Here is a 26,144-nt window from a genome sequence, read left to right on the forward strand (position 1 = left end):
CGTATTTTCGTTTAAGCTTAATGATTTTTTTTTTTCCATTGCTTTTGGGCATGTTTTACTGTGAACACAGAGTGTACAGTCAGAATGAATACCAGTCACCAAAGAGGAATAAAAGTGCTGTGGTTGTGGCCACATTTGCAAGTTTGCATTTAGCAGAGAGGTGAGAGAAGGGTGAAAACTTGTTGCTTATGAGGACGGTTGCATCTGAAAGGGCATTTAACATAAACATCTGCCACCACAGCTGCATGCACAAGTATGTGTGCATGCAGCTGTGGTGTGGGGGAACCTGCAGCACCAGTCATCTCCAATCACCAAAGTAAACGGTAAACTTGAAATGTGTTCCTCAAATAAACTTACATCATATGACATCATAATTCCTCGACATGCACACGTATTAGTCAAGCAACATCCTCTCTGTTGTTCAGCTCAAAACTTGGCAAGGCAGATATCTGGTGAGCCAGATCTCAGTCACTCTGCAGGTGTTTTAAAAGAAAATAAAAGTTAGTTTCTTCAACATCTTATCAAACTCTTATTCTTTGCCTCCAGGTGTTGGTTTGCCGTTCCCCAGAGCGTCCCAAAACAGGGCAATTTATTTTCTCACTTATAGCCAATCACCCCCAACAAAATGAAAAGCCTACAGACACTCAAGTGAAGGCTTGGAAATATAACCGTGCATAAAACCCTGGAGATTTACGGCTGCGTACGAGCACCGAAGCAGCCATCAGCTTTGCAAAGATCCTTGTGAAATAGGATGACAAGGCCAAGAGAACGTCAGGCTGCAGGAGACAGTAAGAGTGGGAGGTCGAGGTGATGGAAATGGTGTTCTGGGGAGAAGCAGTGGAGGTGAGGTGGCAAGAAAGTAATCATAAATTTAAAAATCTATCAGGAGGCAAGAACAGAGTTAAGATGAAACAGGATTTTTTTTTTTTGTTTGAACACAGGATAGGGTTTTTGCATCTTACATTCATTTATCTCTCACAGAACATACTTGTGGTTACACATAACAGGGCTTACAGAACCGATGCTGCAGTCATTCATGAGCACAAGCTGCTTTACACATTGTTTCACTTTAAATGCTTTGATGCTCCTAAAGACGAAGTGAAGACGCTACAGAAATGTCTCCATAAAAAGCATGCCCACCACTTATCACTCAGATTACACTGACACAACATAAATACAATAAGGGCGAAGACGAAATTACGCTTAAAACATGTGAACAGTAGAAAACATCGACTCTGTGGAAATGTAACTGTGCGTCAAACTCGGGAGATTTAAATGCTACTTTAAACAAAGTAGCTTTCTGCGAGCAACTTTATCTAAAACCACCTCTTTCCTGAGTCAAGTCTAGATTTTTTTTTTTCTAAATCCCTCAGATTTTTTGACAAATCCTAAAATCAGTTTAAACAACTAACTACTGTCTGTTCCAATATTGTCCTTGACCTTTTGCTTGTCCTTTCACTGATTGAATCAAGACCCAAATTTCATCAGACTTAGAGAGTCAAATGCATCTACATTGATTCCTATGCTCACATATGTAGGCAAACAGTCATTTTCTGATGTGGATTGTTTGTAAAGGCCAGTCTGTATGTAATGTGTGTGTGGTTAATGTGTAACTTACATCGTGATTAGCACATCAAATAGTTCTTCAGGTGTGCCAGCACAACATTTGTGTCATCTCTTGAGAGGAAATCTTGCTCTCTGGGATTCACTGATGAGAATAATCACCATCAACAGTGCGCGTCTCTCCATTAATGTCGCTTTGGGACGTTGTCAAAGGAAGCCCTGAATGTCAAATCTGACCTTCTAAGATTATTGTTCATTCTTGCAGAAGATTCATCAGATCCAAATAAAAGGGGAATATATTATTATATAAGCCTGGTATTTTAATGATAATTTGTTAGAGGCACACTAATAATTTTTCCCCCTATCCTTTTACATGTAACATTGCATATTTTGGAGACTTTTAAGGAAACCTAATTTGGCAATCGGCCTTAAACATAAAGATATTCTATATTTCCAGTATATGTGACCTTTTATGACATAAAAACAAGATTTACTTTTCAGTGAGAAGGTTGTTTTGTTTTTGTTGTTGTTTTTTTTGTTCTTTGCTGCAAAATAATCATCTATTTCAGTCTAGTACACCGACATCCTTCAGTGTTCCCAGAAGGTCCTTGGAACACCCACTCCAAATGACTGTCTTACTTAGAGTCTGAGAGATGATTGGTCCAGCAGCCACGGTTTTTATTACCTTTCCTATTACTTAAGCTCCTGCAGGAAAGCAATATGTGCTTTCACATCCACAGTCCTCCAGAGGCAGTGACATATAGTGGGATAGCAGTGGGATCACACGGCCACACACATAATCCTGCCGGTGGCTCTCTGAGGAGGGGAAATCGATCGGTCAAAGAGAAGCATAACAGAAGCTGCAAGAAATGGGATCTGTGGCAAAGTAATCATGTTTCTGTGTGTGCAGAAATACACAGTTTGGTCAGAAACAACCAATCAGAGCCAGGAGGAGGGTCTTGGCGATGCCAGTCATCCTCGTGTACAGGCTGCTTACACCCTCCGCCTTGCTCATTACTATTCTCTAGTCTCCACAACAGAGCCTGCCATGAATGCACAGGCTAGTTAGCATGGCCACAGACGTCAGCAGATAAACAGTTTTCCTACAACGTAGCGTTGTTTCTCCACCAATATATTCAGTCTCCTTGGTAAAATACACATTTATAGAAATGTGTATTCTACATCTGTACAAAATATACTTCTGCACAATACATAGAAACACATACTTCTAAATCAGTATCAATATCTGTCTCTAAATTGAGGTTTGTTTTCCAAAGCAGAATTTGTTTATTTCTTGGCGGGATTTGTAAAATCGTTCCCCATTTAAACACTCCACTTCTTCAACCACTTCATTCAATCAGTAACCTCTGATTAGGATGCTGGTGTGTGTCTAAGCTTGGTTGGTTGAAGAGCAGCTCTACTCTAAAAAAATAATGATGATGCAATAAGGAACAAGACACCAGAGTCTCGCTGGAATTAGCTGTTGATCTGCCTGGATTTTGTGATGCTTCAGTTCACTGACATTATTTTTTTCCCATGCAGTGTATTGTCTAGTATGTTGGCTTTTGTTTCAGTTGTTTGTTTATGCACCCACCTTCGGTAAAATCATTATTCTCTTCAACATGCAAAGTGCCTACCCCAAAACATTTCCTGCAAAACTTAAAGGTAACATCTCTTTCGGAAAGAGATGATTCCTGTAAACCTGTCAGACTGGGAATCCATTGGTCAAAAATGCATCTCCTTCCATTACCTAACATAATTTTTGTATTACCTTTCAGCTGCTTAGCTGCTCCCACCTATGGTGTCCTAGCACAGTTTGGGATCATTAGCAAAAGGTTTTTGTGCCCAATAATTAGGATTGGGGAAGGTCATAGCTTAAAAAAAAAATACCCAGATTTTCAGCTATTTGATTTGTCTGACAGAGGGATGCTGCCAGTGAGTCTGTGAGAGCACTTTCTGGAGAAATAAAAAAACCCCAAAAAAAACAATTGTGGCTATTGAATAATGAATTTAAATACCAACTTGGCTGCTTATCTATTTAAATAAGAATTGTGTTTTGCTCGCAGACTACATCACTCAAATGCAATTGCATTTTCTGTTTGAAAACTAAACGCAAGAACTCTGCTGAAATGCAAACAGCCTCAACCACAATGACTTGCTGCAACCGCTGAACTACTCACATTCAGCAAAACAAAACAATCATTTGTTCTGAACTCAGTATCTTTCAGTGAGACATTTATCATCTGAGCACTATACATGTCCTCACGGTATCTCCACGATTACAATCAAACATAATTAAATTAAATTAAATTAAAATAGTAACCGTCTGAATGCTCACCGTATTTGAAATCTTGCATATATTGAGTGGGAAAAAAAACCCAAATACTATAATCCAACTCCAATGTGTGTGTTGCTGTTGCTTTGAAAGTTATCGTGAGCCAATATGATGTAAGAAATCACTGTGGCTCAGCGTCCCTCTGTCTCCTGGCGCCGTGTCCTTACTGCTGTGTTCCCAATCTGTCTCCTGCTGGCACCTTTACAAGATGTGGCATTTTACTGTAGAGGAGAACAATGCCCTTACATTTACAATGGCTGCAGACACGTCTGCAGGGTTGGAGTCAGGTGAACTGTTATTCTGACTTTGATAAACAATCACAAGGAAGGGTATTTATTTACAAGTGATATATGCATCAAGTCTCTTTTCAAGCGACAGCTGATTAAGTCTTGGCATTGGGAGTGTAAAAGAAGCCATGGATATCAGTATTATTTATTCACATAATTTGATCATAGCTCATGTCTTCTTCTTTTTTGTTGTTGTTTTTACTTTGAAAAATTGCTGCCAAGTGTTCTTAAATTGAAGTGGTAAGTGTGCCCCCAAAAGACGTAAACATGTTACTGCATAATCATTTGCAGCATGTCGGCTTTTACTGAATCACTCAGAGTTGCTGAGGACTTTTGCAGATATATTTTGAGTATGACGGAATTAAGTATTATACTGTAATGCAACAACTTTTTGTCTTATATTAGTAAAAGCTGAATAGGAGCAATAGTGAGGATTATACATTGCAGGGTAAAAAACAAAAACAAAAGGGATCTTCCTATGGCTTATGAAAATATTCATGTTGATTTAATGTTTTTATGTTTTTGTCATGGAGACCACAAAATGGAAATGTCTTTTACAATGATTTTATCTGGCAGACAGTCACAAAGAAATAGAAGTCCAATTTTTTTCTAAATTATTTGTCAGTCGCCTTTATTGCAAACCACGTACAACAAATCCAACACAATCAAACGTCTTCAGATTAGCAATTAGTCCGCTTGCACCCAATTTTATCTTTGTTTCTCAGTGAGCTATTTTGCAAAGAAAGGGCAAAATCTGAACATTTTGAGACACCCCCAAAAGACTTGGGCAGCAAAATCTGATCCTACAAAGTGTTGACTCACAGAGACTGAACACAAATGCACTAAACTCTTCAGTACAAACAAATGCTGTAGTTGGAATGTGAAAAAGTATACAACGATGTATAAATATTTTTTGCAAGGCACCATATGCACACCACAATGGTTTTATATTTGAAACATATTTTATAGCGGTGGGAAATCTTAACATTCTCTGTAGCTATAAACTCTTTCAAAAGACTCTATTTGCAGATTCGGTACTCTTTACAATAATGCAAGAAACTCACAGCAGATGATCAGGTATTACTTTATTTGAAAATAACATTTAATTGGTAAAACACTGTACAGGGTATGTGCTGGGGAGCTAAGATCCCCCTAGGAAGACAGCATGTGATGAGCTACTGGCCAGTTGTGAAAAACTAGCAACTGTTTGTCGATTTGTTACACACATGGGGAGATGAGCGACCAACGAGGCTCTGCTATACTCTGCTGGCAACAACCTCCATTCATGTCCAAGTCTGGGTTGGTTCATCTTTTAGCTAAATTCTGCAATACAAATCAGCTTGTGCTTATTCCAGCATCAAACAAAAACAAATAAATTTATTTTTAATTCTGTGGCCCAAAAATGTATACTGCTCAAAAAAATAAAGGGAACATTTCACTTTAATTTTGTGTGTGGCTCCAAATCCAGGCCTCCATTGGTTAATAAATTTGATTTCCATTGATGATTTTTGTGTGATTTTGTTGTCAGCACATTCAACTTTGTACAGAACAAAGTATTCAATGAGAATATTTCATTCATTCAGATCTAGGATGTGTTATTTGAGTGTTCCCTTTATTTTTTTGAGCAGTGTAAATAGAAAGTACTTTTATTTCGTAACAACCCAGCTTTCACATGAAAACGAAAAAGTAAATGCAAACCCCAAAAACTTCACACATTGTGGAAACACTGGTGCACATTAAGCCTTTACCCGCTTAGCACTAATAGATAAGTGGTTCTGTTAATACTGTCTGGCTCAACTTCATTTGTGCATCTGCAAGCAAAGATACCACAGCAGATGTTTTGAATGAACAAAAAAAAAAAAACACCATACATTCCTAATATAACAGTGAGATAGAACAAGTGGCATTCCACACAATATCACATTATTTTACTGGTGAAGTCTCACGTCACACCGATCACGTGAGATGGCAGTGATTTGCTCTAAGAACGCAGCAGCACTGAGGAGACAGAAGAAAGACGGGATCAAAAGTGAAACAAAACTTGAAAGTCAAGTCAGACGTTAGAGATACAACAATCATAATCAGTCGTCTTTCCATTAGTTTGAGGTTTTTAACCTTTGAAATAACGAAGCATTTTTTTTCATCGTGACAAAATGAGAATATTTTCCGTTCATGTGTTAGTTTTGTAGCTGCATCATTCTTTATATCTAGAATTAAAATTAGAGCGACTGTAACTCAAATGAAAACTGGAGATAAGAAGGTTTTTTTTATATTAAATGTAAAGTGGTTTGCCATACCCACATGCAGCTTCTTGTGTTGGCGCCTCACCAGCTGCAGCATGAAGCTGTTTGGTCTGCTTTCAGTGTGAAAATGAACCAAACCAGACAGAGGTGTGAACTGTTTCAGCACTCCCATCCACTTGAACCAAGTTCTCAAGATCACGCTGGTGTGACAAAACTAAAATCTCCTAAACATTAAAATCGGAACTAAGTCCAACTGAGAAAATCACACTGAATACTGTGGCGTTAACGTTCAACAAAACTTTCTAAGTTATCGGTACTGCTTCGTGATACACACTTTGAAAAAAAAAAAATGACTAAGAATTGTGCTTAATCTTAATTTTAAAACCAACAAAAAGAATGACCACAAAGAAAATGTGTAGTCTGCAGCTCCAGCCACATGGACACAGTGACCACCTGGTAATAAACTGAATGTGCTGATCATTCTCGATGCGTCCCCCGCTCCAAGGCTTGTGTGGAAGACTCCATGCTAATCATAAGGCTGGAAAAACACTACGTAATCCTGAAAAGTCCAGCTAATAATTCAAATTGTGTCTACTTTAATAATACGCAATGATAAATACAAAACACTGTAAAGAACGTTACTAAACTGGCTAATACAAACTATATAAAGGAAGTGAGAAACTACAGGTTTGGTTAGAAAGTGTTCTTTACAGAAGCAGGACTTCTACGTTCTCAGAAGTAGGAAGAAATGCCTCGTCAGTGGCAGCAAATGTAGCTTTTTATTGAAAACTTTCCCACAACAACGACGACGACAACGGCGACGACTCCCAAAGTGAACCCCTTCCATCACTGCCCCGAGAAGTAGGTCCCCTCCCGACTGTGCGTCTGAAGGTGCCTTTTGATTTTGTCAGAGCGGCTGAAGCACTTGCCGCACACGGGGCAGCTGTACGGCTTCTCTCCGGTGTGGATCCTCATGTGGACCTTCAGGTGAGCCATCTGAGTGAAGCCCTTCCCACAAATCTGGCAGCGGAAGGGTTTTTCCCCCGTGTGGCTCCGCTGGTGCTCCTGGAGCCTGCCGGAGGAGCTGCAGCATTTTCCGCACACTCCGCAGCGGTAAGGCTTTTCTCGAGTGTGCACCTGCACGTGGACGTGCAGGTGTCCGACGTGACTGAACGCCTCGCCGCAGACTTTGCAGCAGAACGACGACGTGTGGCCCTGCAGGGGAGATTTTTGATGGGGGCATTCCATGGCATTGGCCCCTTGGTTCCTCATGAGAGGGGTTTGTCCTCGGTTGGGGCCGGTCACCGCTCCTTTGGCGCCGCCCATCTGTCCGCCGTTCTCAACTCCAATAATGTCAACGTTGTTCTCATTTGAGCAGTTTGGGTTGACCGGCGCGAGAGGCTGGGCACCGCTGCTGGACGATGCGGCACCTCTATGACAGCCACCGCTCTCGCCCTTCACGTGCCTCGATGCGTTGCGAGATGCAGGATCCCTCTCCCTGTTCTCCAGGCCCTGATTCTGAGGAAGGCCGGATGTGTGGGGACCCTCCTGAGGGTATTCGTTCGCTACACGTGGGGGGGTGAACATGTTTTCTGCGGCACTGCAGGAGCCATGTCCTCGAAGCTGATCTTCTCCCTGGTTGGGCCGCATGTCTCTTTTGTCTTTGATCTGAATGGGAATACGCTCTTGATGTCCCATACTTGGACTCCACTCTCGACGGGGATGCTCACCGTCCTCTTCCTCCAGCAGCGCCATGGACGAGCGATCTGAAAGGAAAGAGGCAAGAAGTGGAAAGGATGAAAATAAAAGTCGTGCAACCAAGGACATGTCACATGGAGGCAAAGGAAGTTAATTCAAAGAGACTTTCAATTGATTTCAAAGTCTGGAGAGAAACCAGTCAGAATACACACCTCCACAGCAATATAACAGTACAGTCGGTTAGCACAAAGACTTGTGGGCACTTCTTATTCCCATTGGTGGTCCAACCAGTTATTCTGGAAATAACTGGTTGGTTATCTTTGGAACTGAAATTAGTTTAATGATCTAAAACACTACAATGTGACAAAAAGCAGATAAAGTCTGCTTTTTGTGAATTGCAATTGTGATTAATTAGCCCACACTAGGTTCAGATCAAAAATTGGAACTTATCTGTAACTTACTACCGAGATTTAACAATGTTTCTTTAGATAAAAATATAAAACAGCTGAGTGTCTTTTTGTTTCAAGCCCGAATATTCTTTGTTGCGGTTTTTATTTATGTGTTTATTAGCATGTTCTATACACCAAAGTGCTTCCGGGAGCGGGCAGACATAAACACAACAAACAAAAAAAAAGAAATAAAAACAGCTAATAATTTCTATTGATGCACTCTTATGTTCCAAAAAAATCCAAAGAAGGTCTCGAAACATCTTTCTAGCTGCCATCAGTTGTTCTGTGTCCCTGCATGCCGAACTAATGCAGGGTTATTTAAAATAAACTGTTAAAGCGCAAAGGAAGAGTTAAACTACACTCGGTCAGGTCTAAACTGGATGTCTGCTAGCTGACTGGCTAACGAACAAAGGTCGCTAACATGTTAGCCGCTTCTCAGCAGCAGCTAATAACACTGAGATTTCCACAACAGTTCTGCGAGGATATTCTTCAGCATCGGATTAATAAATTAGACATTTGTTCCAAACGCCTATCCCCCCCATGTCTGAATAACTCTAGCTTTAGCATGACTTGGTGGCAACGACGCAAACAGTTTCCCCGTTAGCTCCTTAAAATAGCTAACCTGGCCATATCTCTATCCCAGCGTCTCGGAGCCTCCGTCTCAGATGGTCGTTCTCCCTCTCCCTGATCGCGATCTCCTCCTGGTACTCCAAAATCGTGTCCTCGACAGACTTGTAAATCTCCTGTGCGGCAAGCATAAGACGCTCAGTCAGAAAGACGTTCAAAAACTGAAGTTTGGTCATTTTCCTAGATTACTCGGGAGATCCTGGGAACATCCAAAATGGACCAAAAGGATGCTTTTCCCAGTCACGTGACGTGGATCAGCGCTGCTGCTTCTTCTTCTTCTTCTTCTTCTTCTGCTTCTTCTTCTTCTCTCTCCTCTCGATCTTCGCCTTCTCCTAGAGTCGATATATGTCAGGCTGATTTGTCATTTAATAGTGTACGATTTCTCACGGTAGTATTCATAATTGAAAAAGTCTTCGTCCAAATAGATGGATAATTCAGCTATCCATAATGCAAATCAGTCTTAATTCCACATGAGGTATTCCAAATATCATTGTTTACAGCCAAAGGATTAATTATTTAATAAAACATTTTTGAAATACTTTTATTGGACTAGGGGCATCAAGGACAAAAGGAGCAGGGGCAGTGAATTAACCATGTCTTTATTTACAGAGCTTTTTTCAAACAGACCAAAATAAAGTGATAGGAAACAACAGGCTGGAAAGCAGAAACTATACAAAAACCACAACCACACAAACCACACAAAAACTATACAATTAAATAAGAAAGTAAATTGGAGTTTAGTTCAAACACTTTCTAAAGTTGAGTAATTATATAAATAAAACAACCAAGTGTGGTAAATGCATGTTTTCAGTATTATGAAATTATAAGTTAATCTAAAGTTCAAAGAAACTAGACTTAATGTTATCATTTTTAATTTTGTTAAAAAAAAAAATTCTTAATCACCTATACTTAAGCTTTTAAGTATAAACCGGACTTACATCAATGTAATCGTTCTTTAATATTTCACTATGATATTTGATACATGACTGTAACTACACATTTTCTTAATGATGTCCAAATATGTTATCACTATTTTAGTTTTATATAAATCTTTTTGTTACAAAATATTTTAAGAGCGATTACATTTTCAAGACTAGGCTTAAACTGACCATATTAAAAGAATCATTCATTTTTGATTGATATTAACGGTAAGAAAAAGAAAAAATGACTGTCGTTATTATGAAAGCTTTTGTTTTTTTCATTAAAAACTGAAATAAATTAACCCAACCACTGTCGTTCTCCAAGATGTCCATCAGAGGGCGCCAGCGGCATTTTATCAGTGTAATTGTTTAATGTTTAAACTTTTCTAAGGATTTTGTTGAAATGAATTATTTTTAACATAATGTTAAAATATTGGGAATAGCATAGGCTCTTTTTTTTATTACATAGTAATTTAAAGAAACTTTTATTAAATGAGTTCACAAACTTATTTCCCTTTCTTCTCGCCTTGTCTCAGAGGTAAGGGGCAGTTTATTGCAGAGGATGCTGGCGTGGTTAGGCTGCAGCTCTGGTCGGACAAGTTAGCAGGATTACACTGACTGGAGCGATCTTCAGGGCTTCTTCATCTTGCAAAATCCGACAACAGATCAGGAGAAAAATTATTTTTTGCATAACTGAAAACACATGTGAAACACCTTCCCCCCCCCCCCTCACCCCACCCCACTTAATTGCATCCACCCCTAGTCTTGTGCGCCTTCAAGCGCCCAGCGGAGCGACAGATGTGTCCTCTCCGTCGCATCATGTGGATTATTCTGGGGGTTTTTTTGGCAGCTGGCGGCACCGATGGGAGCTGGGGGTGTCAGTTACCCCACGACTGGAGACCGCAGACGGAAGCGTGTCGCGCTGAGCTGGCGGAGATCATCGTCTTTGCCAAGGTGCTGGCTCTGCACAAAGAGTCCTACAGCGTGTACAACTACCTGCCGTGGCAGCACGACACCGACCTGCTCTTCTCCGCAGAGATCGAGCTGCTGTGCGACCAGTCCTGGGGCAGCATGCTGGAGGTCCCCGCCGGCTCCAGGTTCAACGTCAGTGGCCTGGGATACTTGCCTTGCTTCTCCTACAGCGTCACCGAAAACAACAACTACTACTTCTTTCTAAGGTGAACAGAGTCTTCATCCTCTATTCATGGGCTCTATTGAGTTATTAATAAATAACCACCATGCATGCATCTGGGGTAAAGTGTTATGGCACCCAAAGGAGTGATATGAGTCAGTTTCTCCTGAAGTATTTTTTTTTTGGGAGGGGGGGGGGGTATTCATTTCCCCTTTGCATTATTCCACATGTGTTTAAAAGACTACATCATTTGTTATGTTTGGAGCAGTTTGCCTCCAACACTTCCAGTGCGCAGACTTGCTGTCCTAATTTGACATGCATGACCCGGTTGCACCCTCTCAGTTTTGTTTCTTGAGAAATTCTGCAATTAATTTAACCTTTTCTGAAAACTGTTCCGCCATATGCACAAATAACTAAAACAATAAGACCCTTATCATGTGTTTGATTACCGCCATTGAGTTTGGAGGTTCTCTGACCCTGAGAAAGTTAAATATACACGTCTTTTATTAGGGCTTCTCTTAAAGGTTAATGGTTGTCATTAATGTGCCTTGTGCCCAAGTTACACAAACTTTAACATATTTTACTATGAATACCACAAAGTAGTGGGTAATCGTGAAACGGAAGGAAATTTATGTGTTTTGCTGTTTGAGTCCCATTTACTCTGACACCCTTAAATAAAATTCAGTGTGACCAATTGACTCTTTTGGAAGATGGAACCTCAGGAGATGATTCAAAGAAGGATTCTTCATAAAAATCAAGAAAGCAATGGTCAACCCTGACCACCCTCTTCTTCACTTGTGAAAAAAGGATCGTCTTTGGCCAAAGCCTCCTTCAGATTTTCTGTAATACAGACCGCTACAAGAGATCTTTCGTGCCCACAGCCATCACTGTCTACAATAACTCTCTGAAGAATCTGAATTAATACCAGTTGCAACAATTCCCCTTTGGGATCAATAAAGTATTAAAAAATGGACAGTTTTACCATCTAAACTTAAGGTGGTAGATACATACTCAAAATGATTTTCTGCTATAATTGCAGCCAAAAGTGTTTCCACAAAGTATTCATTCAAATGGCTGAACACAAATGATATTCTGTAGGATGTTTATTTGTTAGGAAAAATAATGTAACCCATGTATCATTTTCCTTTAACTTCATAATTATCCTCTACTTTGTAAGGGTCTAAAACATAAGGCTCCGCTCAAACTAAATCCAGTAAGCAGCAGATGATTAGTAGGAATAAAGGTTCCTACTTTCTAAGGCTGACTACTTTCATCATGTTTCATCTTAGGCTTAAATAAGAGATTTTTGTATTTGTAGGAGGAATTTGAACTTTGGATAACATTTATTTCAAATATGAATTATTTAAAATAAAGTAGATACATCTTTAAATGCTTCATGTCTTGAGGTGTCACCATAAACTCAGTACAAATACCTTTCGAATCAGCTTTGTTGCAGCTGCTTAGCAATAGTTACTTACAGAAGATCTCTTATCAAGTCTCCAGGGGACATTTCTTTTTCCTCTCCCCCAAAACATCTTCTTGAACAAAAATAGCCTCTCCGGTCAATCATGAGTACATGCTCCCCAGACAGGATAAATCACAGCCTAACACTGAAAAAAATCATCGAAGGACATCCCTCAGGATCCATCAAAACAGACTGAGTTTGCTGCTAACGCCATACGTTTGCTGAAAAACATTTGGCCCACTTTTTTGCTCTCCCTGTTGTTCTACTTCCTCTGTTAAAGAAAACTTCATTGCATTAATGCTAAAAATGATCGATATGCACTGTCAATTACTATACCTGATGTTCTTTCAGTTCACTTTTTTTCTTCTTCTTCTTCTGGCGTCCTCAGGTTTGTATACTCTACCCTGACTCTGCAATTCCAAATACTTTTAGTTCCCTTGATTACATCTAACCTTTGACATCATCTGCTGAAGGAAAACATGAGCGCTCCCTTGCCACTTCGACATACTAACGGCACCGCCTCTGATAGGGACGGCGAGGCAGAGGACGTTCCCCGAGGGCCTCGAAATGAAATCCAGATGAATAACACAAAACTTCCTGAAGATATGAAACACACTTCATAAATCCCTCACACCTTGTAATTTACTGGTTGAGTCATCCACATGCTTCTCAGGGTTTTATAATGTTAGATCAAAGTCTGCCAGCAAATTACATAGTTATATTTTCTTCCCCCATTTTTGAAACATTGACAGGTATGTCTATGCAATGAATTGGCAGGTTACTCGTGCGAACTTTCATATTTAGCGATAGCTCAAAACACTCTTTATTGCATGTGTATGCTACCCTGTTGTCGTCCCGTTACTTAATTTTATTGAATTGCACTGCACTTTGGTCGCCATCTGTTGTTTTGATGTGCTACATGGATAAATTCATGTCGACGTGTGTTTTCGTCTGGATTTAGTCAGACATGCAAACACTTTTTGCTTTGTTTTTTGTTTTCCTTACTAAGCGTATTTGTGCTCTTTATGCCATGTAGGATGGATGAAAACTACAACATTATTCCACATGGAGTTAATTTCCAGGACCCCATCTTCCCCGACACTCCAGAGAACCACCGCATGTTTGCCAGCCTCTTCCAGTTCTCCAACTGCACACCAGGAACTCAAGTCCACAGCTTCACTCCAGAGTGGGAGGCTCAAGAGGACAGCCGGGTACGTATGCACTGAAGATGGAGACTTAACGTCTGTGACTTTCACCCAAGGTGCAAAAACACAGAGACTCTAGACTTGACTTGGACTTGCTCTGGTAAAAACTCTAAATTTGATCCTCAGTCAAGTTCCAAGACTGAACAGTTTTTATCTTATGTGTAACAAATGGTAAAAGTTAGCAAGTGCATACCAAATGAGTAAATATTAATGTGAAAATTCCCTCCGGGTAAGTGTTGTACAGGTGCTGGTCATAAAATTAGAATATTGTGATAAAGTTCATTATTTTCCATAATGTCATGATAAAAATTAAATTGTCATATATTTTAGATTCATTGCACACCAACTGAAATATTTCAGGTCTTTTATTGTTTTAATTTTGATGATTTTGGCAAACAGCTCATGAAAACCCAAAATCCCTGTCTCAAAAAATTAGAATATTATGAAAAGGTTCTCTGAACGAGCAATAAAAATAATCATCTGAATCAACAAAGTAACTCTAAACACCTGAAAAAGATTCCTGAGGCCTTTAAAAACTCCCAGCCTGGTTCATTACTCAAAACCGCAATCATGGGTCAGATTGCTGACCTGACTGCTGTCCAGAAGGCCATCACTGACATCCTCAAGCAAGAGGGTGAGAAACAGAAAGAAATTTCTGAACGAATCGGCTGTTTGCAGAGTGTTATATCAAGGCACCTCAGTGGGAAGTCAGTAGGAAGGAAAAAGTGTGGCAGAAAACGCTGCACAACGAGAAGAGGTGACCGGACCTTGAGGAAGATTGTGGAGAAGGGCCGATTCCAGACCAAATTAAATTTTCATCTCCATAAAACTTTTCAGCAGATGGAAGCATGAAGTGCTCCAAAATCTTCTGATAGCTGCTGCATTGATCCTGCCCTTGGTAAAACCCAGTGGACCAACACCAGCAGCTGACATGGCACCCAGACCATCACTGACTGTGGGTACTTGACACTGGACTTCTGGCATTTTGGCATTTCCTTCTCCCCAGTCTTCCTCCAGAGTCTGGCACTTTGATTTCCAAATGACATGCAAAGTTTGCTTTCATCCGAAAAAAGTACTTTGGACCACTGAACAACAGTGGTCCAAAGTGCTGCTTCTCTGTAGCCCAGGTCAGGCGCTTCTGCCGCTGTTTCTGGTTCAAAAGTGGCTTGACCTTTGACCTGGGGAATGCGGCACCTGTAGCCCATTTCCTGCACACGCCTGTGCACAGTGGCTCTGGATGTTTCTACTCCAGACTCAGTCCGCTGCTTCCCCCAAGGTCTGGAATCGGCCCTTCTCCACAATCTTCCTCAGGGTCCGGTCACCTCTTCTCGTTGTGTAGCGTTTTCTGCCACACTTTTTCCTTCCTACTGACTTCCCACTGAGGTGCCTTGATATAACACTCTGCAAACAGCTGATTCGTTCAGAAATTTCTTTCCGTTTCTCACCCTCTTGCTTGAGGATGTCAGTGATGGCCTTCTGGACAACAGTCAGGTCAGCAATCTGACCCATGATTGCGGTTTTGAGTAATGAACCAGGCTGGGAGTTTTTAAAGGCCTCAGGAATCTTTTTCAGGTGTTTAGAGTCACTTTGTTGATTCAGATGATTATTTTTATTGATCGTTCAGAGAACCTTTTCATGATATTCTAATTTTTTGAGACAGGGATTTTGGGTTTTCAAGAGCTGTTTGCCAAAATCATCAAAATTAAAACAATAAAAGACCTGAAATATTTCAGTTGGTGTGCAATGAATCTAAAATATATGACAATTTAATTTTTATCATGACATTATGGAAAATAATGAACTTTATCACAATATTCTAATTTTATGACCAGCACCTGTATATACAAATGATTTGTCATGGTGATGTTACACAGAGGGTTTGGATTCTAATGTTTCTTGGCAGGAAAAGGAGTAAACAGCAACTTTCGACTTCCACTGCTTTTATTTAATATCAGCAGTATTAAATAAACATTTATTTAATATGTTTATTAAACATATTAAACAATAAGACCCTTATTGACTGCAGGTTCTCATGTTTCAGGGTGTGTTTGATGCATAAACTAAGGACTGATATGAGCAGATTTTAGACGCCTTTAACACTCAAGGTCTTGAAATTTGACCTCTGCTGTTGTGTCCTCTAATGTGGACACAGCAGAGATAAATATACAAGTTTGACTTTGAAAAGAGTCACTTGAGTCTTCTGTTTCAGGCATTTGGTCAAATAGCCCGATCTGGTTCATCTGTAACTGTTTCACAAAAGTTTACTCTCAAAAGACCCAGAAGTTGGACATATTGTGGAACACGCAAAAAGGATTAGGTACTACATCCCTTTGTTTGCAATGAAATGATGGAAAAAGCTGGCATGTCAAAAAGTCCTTAATGCACGAGAAAGCAGAAGCACAGTTCTTGAGGTTTGGCAAGACGGAGAACTTGCAATGTCTGAAGGAAAATTGAAAAAGCACAAGAGTCAATAACTGAATTGTTGAGGAAATTAAAGCCAGGAATAGAGCATTCATTGCCGTATCAAATATACTGCTACACATAAAATGCTTTTGAGACTTACCACAAACTCATGCACCTAATAAAAGAAGGACCCAACAAGCAGATGCCTTCTTTCTTTTTCACAATAAGCTGATGTTGTTGAGGAGAGTTGTTTTCCCATCCAAACATCACTGGTAACCCCTTAGTAGAAAAGTGTGTGCCTTTTCTTAAATGATGGTACAATATAAAAATAGTGACCTTGCTCCGTCTAATATATCAGATGTAGTCCGGCCTTGTTTTTCCTCTGTCCGCAATTATTTTCTGGCTTTTCATGCAAAAAGAAATCTGCCATGGATTTCCGTTAATCTTTGGATCAGGGTTGTGATTATAAATAAAAAGCAACATTTTTTTGAATAGATCATTGTTTCGATAATTTTACTCTTCAGAATTAGAAACATGGTACTTTACTTGCTATAACTGGTAGATACTCTTGATCCGACTTATAAGAACATGCTTGAGCTGACTGCGATTTAAATGGTAAACTGGGGCGTTTTGGACAACATTAATAGCCACTTGTTTTCAGTTTAATGTGGCATGGTTCAGTTTTTTTTATTGGGGGCGCGAGGGGTTCTTGAAACATGCTCTGCTGCACTTGACTGACTTGGATTTGCTTTTAGAAAGATCTATGCCCTTGAGATATTTAACTTTTGGTTTGTTTGAACTATTTAGGAGAAAATTATAGGTAATTTTTGCTGTATTTACCTTATAAATAGAGGGAAAAAAAAGTCCTTATGAGCATCCCTACCCCTCATTACATCGCTGACATCAATGCAGAACAATTAGAAAGAAAGGAGATTGCAAACGAAGCTTGCTGAGTGAGAACAGACACATTTCAGTGTTTGTGGAGAGAGGTAGGCAGGGCAGCAAAGCAGTGAGTGGGGCAAGTATGAGGGCTGACCTCCTGGAAACAACCGTACCACTGTGCCTCTTGCTGCTTAAAAACAGGACAAGTTATTTACTGCTAACTGCACAAGCGTTACATGTTTACCTGCAGCAGTAAATAAGAATTCGCAACCACTTATGCTGTCTTTTCCTTTTTGGCTGTATCCATAGAAGGAATTTTGAATCCAACTAGACTTGCAGGTTGCGAAGTGAAAATTTTTGTCCAGAAGATAAAGTGTGTCTGCTGTTAAACCCTTAACCTGACACTGTGTTGAATTATGGTCTGTGCATACTCCGGGAGGTCAAAGACGTTTCTCCACTCCAAGGCAGGAAGAATTAGAACAAAGATTGTTCTGATTGGGACCTTCTCACTTTAATAGAAACTCCTGTGCCGAAACTCATGGCGACGTCAATCCTCTCTGCTTTTGTGGATGGAGCACGTCGACGTCACATTTCTCACCAATCGCACACAATAGTTGCTGGAGACCACAGAAAAATAAATTCTACCCAGATGATCCATCAACTCCAAGGTTTTCCAGACAGAGAAATCTGAGAGAGATGAATGATGTAATTTTTTCTTCTTTTTTTTCTCTCTCTTATCCAAAAGAAAGAACAAGTTTCCCGGTTGTTGCAGAGTATGTACAGACTTTTTTTTTTTACTTGAAATATGAAGCAGACAGAAGCAGTGCCATCCATCTGCCAGCCCAACGGTTGGTCACCATGGGAACTAACACAGGCCAAAAACCTTCAATGCTGTAGATCAGATTATCTTTTAAATCTTACATAATCCGCAAATTCTTTCATAAGAAAAACAGTTTAAACATAAAGAAAATCAGTAAGAACTAAAGTAGAAGTCTCCTGAATAACGTCAGCAACTCTGACAGCCATAATCTTGGAGTGCTCCACCTCAGACCGAGTGTGTCCTCATGTAAAAATCATTTGCGGGCGCAAAAAAAAAAACGTAAAGTTGGTAAGGTGTTAAATTTAACACTTTCTGCTTTTCCCTGTTCGGCGTCTAAACGTGGTTCTTTTCCGTTTTAAAGTTCCATACTTTCAAAGAAAGTCCTCCGGGACCAAAGTGAAAGCACATGGAAAGAGTCCACAGCTAATATTACAACAAGTAACGCTCTAACCAATGATGTGGGTCGGCAGCACATTTTTTACATTTCCGCAAAACCCTCAGTGGTTGTTATCTGATGGCAGAGAATTTACATCGGTCGTCCCGCTGGCCCATGTGGAAGCATTAGAGTCTGCTGAGGAAATCTAAGAAACACAGTCAGAGGCATATGGAGGTAATTCTTTTTTTTTTTTTTTTTTTTGTTTTGTTTTGTTTTAGCCAGGAAGGGTCCAGGTCTTTGGATCATCTGTCTCAGGTTCGCAGGCATGTTGGGCTTCAGCCCAGTACAGTGAAACAGAGGGTCTTTGCATAGCTGGTTTACTGTGTTGTCATTTTTTTTTTTTTTATAATAAGAATAATTTTTTGCATATCTTTATTCTCACATGCAGTCAAGCTTACTCAATTTTTCATTAAAATCTGATTCTGCGTCACCTTTTGTTTTACATACTAACAAAAATAGATAATAAAAAAAAAGAAAAACAAAACACAAAGACTCAAAAATACTACACAGATAATACGAGCAAGTCAACTCACTACTGGTTGGAAACGATTGAAAAAAGATGTGTTTTAAAAGAGACTTAAACACAGGAAGAGCAGATGCCTGTCTAATGTTTAAAGGCCGTTCGTTCCAAAGGTTGGGAGTCATAACAGAAAACGTTGAGCTCCTTTAAACATCCACCTGGGACAACTAAAAGCAGCTGGTCAGCTCTTAGAGGTTTGCAAAGAAAGATACGAAGTGAGAAGATACTGAAAGGTACAGAGGAGAAAGAGGCCAGGAAAGGTGAGATGTGTTCATGGAAGAAGATACCCCCGTCAACTCTTTGAACAAGAGTTGATGGGGCATAAAGTGCATTGCAGCAGTCGCGGGCATGTATTACTCTCTCCAAGTCATGCCTAGATGAACCTCGATTAAGTTTTGCTTTGCTTGCTTTAACTGGAAGAACTTTTTTCGCAGAACAGATTTGATTTATCAAATTTAAACGGAGTTCACAATTATTCCAAAATTGTCTGTGTTCTGTCAAATGTAATATCTCCAGAAAACAAAATGTAGTAGGCAGGATGCTTATCAGGCCTGAATATAATCAGGTGTTTTACTATCATTAAGACGAGCGTTGCATGGATGTTTGGGTGCTAGAGATAAGCAGATCTGACATTCGTCTGTGTAGCAGTGAAACAGAAGGTCGTGTTTTCTCTGATGTAAGGAAAACAGAAGAGGACCGCAAGAAAGAGGGGCAGAGGCAGCACACGAAATTGTCAGTACTAACACGAAACATTCTGTCACTCAGAGAGCCAATCCTCCTTTGTATCCACTCAGTGAGGAACAAGATGGGAGCATCGAACTCTGCTGTAAGATCCAAAAGCACAAAAGTCACAGAGTTTCTCACACACCTTTGTCTGCAGCCACATCTGAATTTGGCTTTTCCTCACTTTCACCACACGCTACTTTACGCAAGACGCATGAGAAACAGGATTGCCTTCACATTGTTCCCCTTCACTGTTTTATGTTTCTCTTCCCAAAATCCCTTGTTTTAAGCTACAAGCGTCCAAAAATAACCTCTTTTTTTTCTTGGCCCATTCTTATACAAACATTGGAATATCCTGGAGGACTTGTGAGCTGTTGATACAGGCTCTGGGCCCAAAGAGCCTGTCAGCAGCGTTCCCTCATGTGACTTACACAAAGAATAGGCCATATCCAACCAGCACTTCTACATCATATATGTAACAAAAAATTTTGTTTTTTTTCTTTTTCACGACTTTATGGGGTCGGCTCAAGCCCCTAGCAGGTCTTACCAATAGTTTCCATGTAGCCATGTGACATCAACTAACAGAATCTTTGTTTAGTTGAACTAGTCATGATCGTCACGATTTAATTGCGTCAGCCCTGAAGTTATGACTCTTGTAAATCTTCTCCATATCGCTCCTCAAACTGAGCAAATGGTGCATATCAGTAACCCTAAGCCAAAATCCATAAAACTGATGCTGCTTTTACAAACTCATTATAAACAGAAATTCAAAGTTGCGTCCAAAACTTTGGCCCGGGTTGGTTTTTTGCTTCCAAAATGCCGTCGCGGAAGTTTATGTCATGTCATCGACAAGCACATCAGACTAACAGCTGAGACGTGCTTACAAAATCTGCTCTTCCCAAAACACACGGCCCCACGCAGAAACAACAGAACAGGAAACTTGTCAGAACAAAGGAATATTATGGCAGCATTATCAAGAAAAATCTTTCATTTCAGAATCACATCGTTAAATAAGCTATAGCCATATTTTTACTTATTAAAGGAGCAACTACACGCTTTAAAGCTGTCAACCAACAGGAAAGAAAAATATGTCCCTTCATGGTTTTAGTCAGAATGCTTATAAAAGTCAAAGTTATTCTGAAGAGGAATAATATCCTGGAGGTAACACTGTGCATTGCAAAGAGGAGATTAATGTTATTGATGTCCCTATATAAAATTAAAGTGGTCAGTATTCAAATAAACAAAGAGTTTTTTCTGATTTTTGGTTGAAAAACAGTTTCCAAAGCTATGTTTTTATTTCCTTCCACTTGAATTATGTGTCACTTTCCTTCCATGATTATTCGCTACTGACATTTAATCACATATACCACGCGAGTTTCCCCTTCTTTTTTTTTTTTTTACTAAAAACTGCTTAAGTGGAAAGCTTGAATAAACAACGCTCTTATTTTTTTTTCTGTCTCTTCTCAGCTGCTGTGCTCCACAGTTCAGAAAGCTCTGTTTGAGGAGGAGGAGCGAGTGAGGACTCTCTCCCAGAGAGTGCGTACTCTGGAGAAAGCCAATGGCCACCTGAAGGAAAAGGTGAAGACCCTGAAACGTCTCCTGCGTCTGGCCCAACGAGAAACCACGAAGGAGCAGCAAACTCTCAGCCTTAAACAGCTCCACGAGTCAAAGGCGGCCCAAACTCACCCTGACCAGGACACTACCCAGGATCAAAAGAACCAGGAACTTAAAAAAGTCCCGCCCAAGAAGCTAAAAACCAAATAGGTGCTCCTTTGTTAAGTAGCAGCAGAAACAGCCATTTCATTGTCTTCAGTGATAAATCACGCAATATGCCTTTTGATGACTTTTCTCTCTCTCTCTCTCTCTGTCTTAGTGCTGGACACATCATTCATGCATTGTATCAATATTATGACCTTGCCTATGAAATGCAGAACATGACTAATGTGTTAATTGTGAACACTAAAAAGATTGAGATATGTGGCTTGAATGGTGCTGCCTCGTAACTCAAGATGCTTTGCGTTGTTTTAGTTGAGCAGGTCCGTCTTTTACGCTTTTCCCCAGAGCAAATCTCCAGGACATGGACCAAGTGGTGGGAGTGTTTGGATAAAAATGTCGTAATGCTATAAACATGTACAGTCCTTTTTTTTTTTTAAATGAGACATTGATGAAGAAAAGTTTCTTCTGTTCCATTCTTTTCATTGTCGTTATTATTCAAAGTTAAACCAACATGTTTATATGTTTGTATTTTTTTTACATCTGAATTTGCCACCTTTGGCTTGCCATAGCTAAAATCACAACACATTACTTCTCTCAATAAATCACTTTTAAGTGATTTTTTTTTTCTTTTGTCTGTGTTTGTTTTGAATTTGGTGCGGAGCATCATTTGTGGTGTAAGGTTGATTTATTGCGTGTCAGAGATGAAGGTTGCCTTTATGAAGCATTCTGTGATTGCTTTGGTTTTTGCTTTGTTTCATTTATACCCCTAAGCGTCTTGCTTTTCCGGTGCTGTAATATCTTTTTTTTATATAAATAATGCAGCTTTGAAAAAAAAAATAAAATAAATTATCTTTTTCAAAACAGTTATCCTCTGCTTATTAATGTCGTGTGTGGCATGTTGAAATTTAAAACAGTTTTCGTTACGAAACCTTTACAATGATATCTGTGAAATGTAATATTCCTCTTGAACGCTACTTTCAGTACAGAGTGCCAGCTATATCCCAGTGATATATTAGTTTGAGTCTTGTGCTGGTGAAGATTTATGTTTTTAACATTACATTCTCTTGTCTCTCACAGTTCTCCAGATTTCGGCAGTCAGCAAGAAATAAAAAAAAAAAAAAGTTTTCATGTTCAAATCTGAATCAGATGGGATTCTTATGATTTGTTTCCTGATGTTATTGCACTGTGGGGGTCAACATAAGTTAATGTTCAAAAATCTGGAACACTAATATTTTAAGATGAATGTGTCTGGAAATATGTCTCGCCAAGAAAAGAAGAAAGCAGCGCCTGACAGCTGTCAGCACTGTTAAACTTAGGTGAAAATTTCAGAAGCCTGCAGGAATGTTCCCATAACCTCGATGTTTTAAAAGGAAGAGATGACACATGCGTTAGAGTATATTCAGTGTTCTTCACAGCCTATGAAATTATAAGTGTCCCAGAACAGGTCACAGTATCAAAGGGCATCATTAATCCGAAATAAAGCCTAGCCCTGTGCTGGCCACTACAGCATTTTCTGACTGATGTGAAATATTTTTTGACAAGTGAAATTTCCAACAGTCTTTTCAGGAAACCTAAATCAAATGTGCTTCCAGGGCTCAGTTGTATTAAACATTAACGGGGGCAACAAACACAGAAATGGAGAAAAAAAAAAAAAGTATGTGGGCTTCCTTACAAGGTGGCTATGCAGAAATGCTTAGCATACTTAGCAAACTATTATTTAGTGAATCTTTTAAGCCCTAGCGTTAAGCAGGAAGATTTTGGTGGAATGGCTCATCATCGCTGGTTGTCCGATTTGTTTGGCTGTTTGCCCTCCCCGTGAAACGCTTGCGTTGGACGACCCAGCCAGCAGCCCGGACCCCCTGGATCCGGGCCAAAGATGATATACGCACGCTGCTTTCTCAACACAAACCGCTGCACAGAGCAAAGCTGCAAACCAGATGTCAAACAATGTGGCTGCTTAGAGGTGGTCCCTTTGAGGAGGCTATTTGAGCTGGCTTTCTGCTGACATGATTTGTTCATTTACCCTTCTTTCATGTTGTCAGATGTTACCTCCTCTATCTGGTTCTGGTTTTACTTCTTTCCTTAAGTAATCCAGCAGGATCTGACCAGTTGAGATATCCTTCAGTTTGCCATTGACAGTCAGTAACTTATGGTTCTTTGCTCCATACGTCCGTCTTTCACATAAAAACGCCACCAAACGTTTTCAGCTCAAAACTTCGTGAGCTGACATCGTCGCTTGAAACCAAGGTGACTTTTGTTTTTAGCGCTAGCATGGTAGCTGTAGCACAAACGTTGACTCTCTCTAGCAGTATTTCAGATTAAAACATTGTAAATGCTCACTCAGGTTGTTCGGCATTAAGCTGAGAAGTAAAATATTATCGCCGAAGGATTTTTCAGTATTGTGCATAAGTTTGAAAATAGACCTCATGAGGTCTGTGATATTCTTGCAGATGTTTGAATTGGTGCCATTTGTAGTAAACAAATGTGGGTATTTTGTATAAAAGTTTGAAAACTCTAGCTCAAAAATTCTGTGAGTTAAAGGTGCTGGAGCAAAAAGTGTTACAACCATACCCGGTCTCCCCTATTTACTTTCTTACCTCAAAATCCGTTTTTTCTCCTTAGTATCTGCATGTGCCTGTTTCCAGCCTTGACAATCACAATATGGGATTGGGGAGGAAGCAGGTAAATGCTGAAATGATCATGTGACTCCTATCTTAACCCTGATTGGTGGAACTGGTGGCGTTACAACTCTCCCCATGTTACAACCATACCCTGTCTCCCCTAAATTAAAATCGGCTGTAAAATCGGCACGTGGCAATAAAATGGTAAATGTTAACACTTGAAAATTATTTATATGAAAGAAGGATTCAAAATTCAATAAGTATAAAGGTGGCAAGGAAGCAAGAATAACAGGAAAACAGAATAAATACAACGCTGTCCACACAAAGAACACATTTCTACAAAGACAAAAGTACCAAAATACTATAACTCTGAATTTCAACCCGTTTACGGCTTTCATCCTGTTACGAACATAAACTCAAATGCTGAGATTTTACATGACAGACCAACATACAGCGATGTTTAGCTACAAAGTGGAAGGAAATTAATAATTTTTGTATTTTTACTACAGAAAATCTAAATAGTAACTCTGATGGCCCCATGATAAAGTCCAGTGCTCTCCACTGCTTTCAGAAATCAGGTAGGCAGTAGAGTCCATCCTTGTGTAATTAATTTGCAGCGTTAATTAATTAACTAATTAATTAATTAAAGTGCAGCTGCTTTGTGAAGGCCTCAGAGGTTTGCATGACAACATCAGGGAACAAACAGCACCAAGAAGACAAAAGAACACAGACCGGATAAAGAATAAAGTTTAGGTTTTAAAACATTCCAACACCGCACATCCTGCAGAGCAGCGTTTATCTTCTGAAAAGAGGAAAAGGTCCACTTCAATTCTTAAGAAATGAAGGAGAGCAATATTCTGAAACTCAACCAACTCAACTATTCTGACTTTTATTAATGTGTGGCAAAAACAAAAGCCTTTTTTACAAGAAAGTCATAACTATGACCCGTATAAAATTTTACCACAACCCGTGCAGCGAATGCAGCGCACATGTTGCAGACGAGGCTCTGGTCAGACAAGATCATATTTGAATCCGTCTGGCTACCTTGCAAAAATGGTTTGCGTGCAAGAACACAAACGTGTCACTTCAGTTCAAATGCAACGTCCCGAAATATGAAACCTGGTGGTGGCAGCGTCATGCTGTGGGAAGCTGGTTATAGTTGATGTGACAATGAATGGAGAGATTTCTGAGATTTCCTCAGGAAATCCCAGAGGAAAACCAGCTACAGAAGATCAACTTAAAGCAGGATAACATCCCTAAACATACTGTCCCAACTACACTAATAGAGCTTAAAGAATACTCATGTTAAAATGGCCCGGTCAAAGTCAAGACCTAAATTAAACTGACCATCTGCTGCGATAATTGAAACCTGATCTTCACAGACTCCCACCATCTAATCTGATTGTGCTTCAGCTATTCTGCAGAATTATAGTCAAGAACTTTAATCTCTAGATGTGCAAAGCTGGAAGAGACACCATGAGTCCTGAACCTGGAACTGAAGCTCAAGGTATTTTTAGAAAAATAAACATTTATAATTGTGAAAATATTTTAAAACCAGATTTTGTCTTTGTCTTTGTCTTTATACAAAGTGTCAAAATCTGAGAATTAAAAAAAAGAAAAGAAAACTGAACTAATATAAATACTTTTGCAAGGGACTGAAAACCGCAGCTGGTATCATTTTTAGATGCCAGTGAAAATGGGTCCCCAACAATGTTTTACAGCCAAATTCAAGCTCAGTGTCGCCCGTCGTCTTCTGTTACACAACTGCATGTTTTTTTAACCTCAGATGTTGCATGTGTTTTACTCCAAACCTCTGCACAGCCAGCCTGGTCTGGATATCCCAGACAGAAAGGAAAATGCAACACAGGCATCTTGGTGAGCCACAACAAAAGCAAGCACTGCTCCAGATAAAATTGTTCGGTCCATTAATGGCACATTGAAAGTTCAGATGAATAATTAAGAGTGCACTGATTTTCTTTTGTGTGTGTTTACAATGAGTATATATTTCACCTGCCTGCTTTCAAACAAACGAGCTGATTACACAGCATTTATTTCTGACAAATTATCCGGTAACCTTCGTGAGGCTCATTCTTTCCTTC

The 26,144-nt window shown here is 39.7% G+C and overlaps 2 protein-coding genes across 2 annotated transcripts; one reads left to right on the forward strand and one right to left on the reverse strand.

Annotated features, from left to right (window-relative positions):
- Nucleotides 1–5,255: 5,255 nt before the first annotated feature.
- On the reverse strand, nt 5,256–9,545 carry LOC106917386 (uncharacterized). The gene is made up of 2 exons (XM_014986306.2): nt 9,198–9,545; nt 5,256–8,194 (listed from the first exon to the last, which is right to left on the reverse strand). The coding sequence occupies exons 1-2, from the start codon at nt 9,376–9,378 to the stop codon at nt 7,275–7,277; spliced, it is 1,101 nt and encodes a 366-aa protein (XP_014841792.1). The 5' UTR covers nt 9,379–9,545; the 3' UTR covers nt 5,256–7,274.
- Nucleotides 9,546–10,694: 1,149 nt separating this feature from the next.
- Nucleotides 10,695–22,287, forward strand: ccdc3b (coiled-coil domain containing 3b). Its single transcript, XM_014986305.2, has 3 exons — nt 10,695–11,300; nt 13,756–13,930; nt 21,176–22,287. Exons 1-3 carry the CDS (start codon nt 10,921–10,923, stop codon nt 21,470–21,472), a joined length of 852 nt encoding a protein of 283 aa, XP_014841791.2. The 5' UTR covers nt 10,695–10,920; the 3' UTR covers nt 21,473–22,287.
- Nucleotides 22,288–26,144: the final 3,857 nt, after the last annotated feature.

This window comes from Poecilia mexicana, unplaced genomic scaffold (genome assembly GCF_051168715.1).
Source record: "Poecilia mexicana isolate PSO_F unplaced genomic scaffold, ASM5116871v1 scaffold_5, whole genome shotgun sequence".
Taxonomy (NCBI): Eukaryota; Metazoa; Chordata; class Actinopteri; order Cyprinodontiformes; family Poeciliidae; genus Poecilia; species Poecilia mexicana.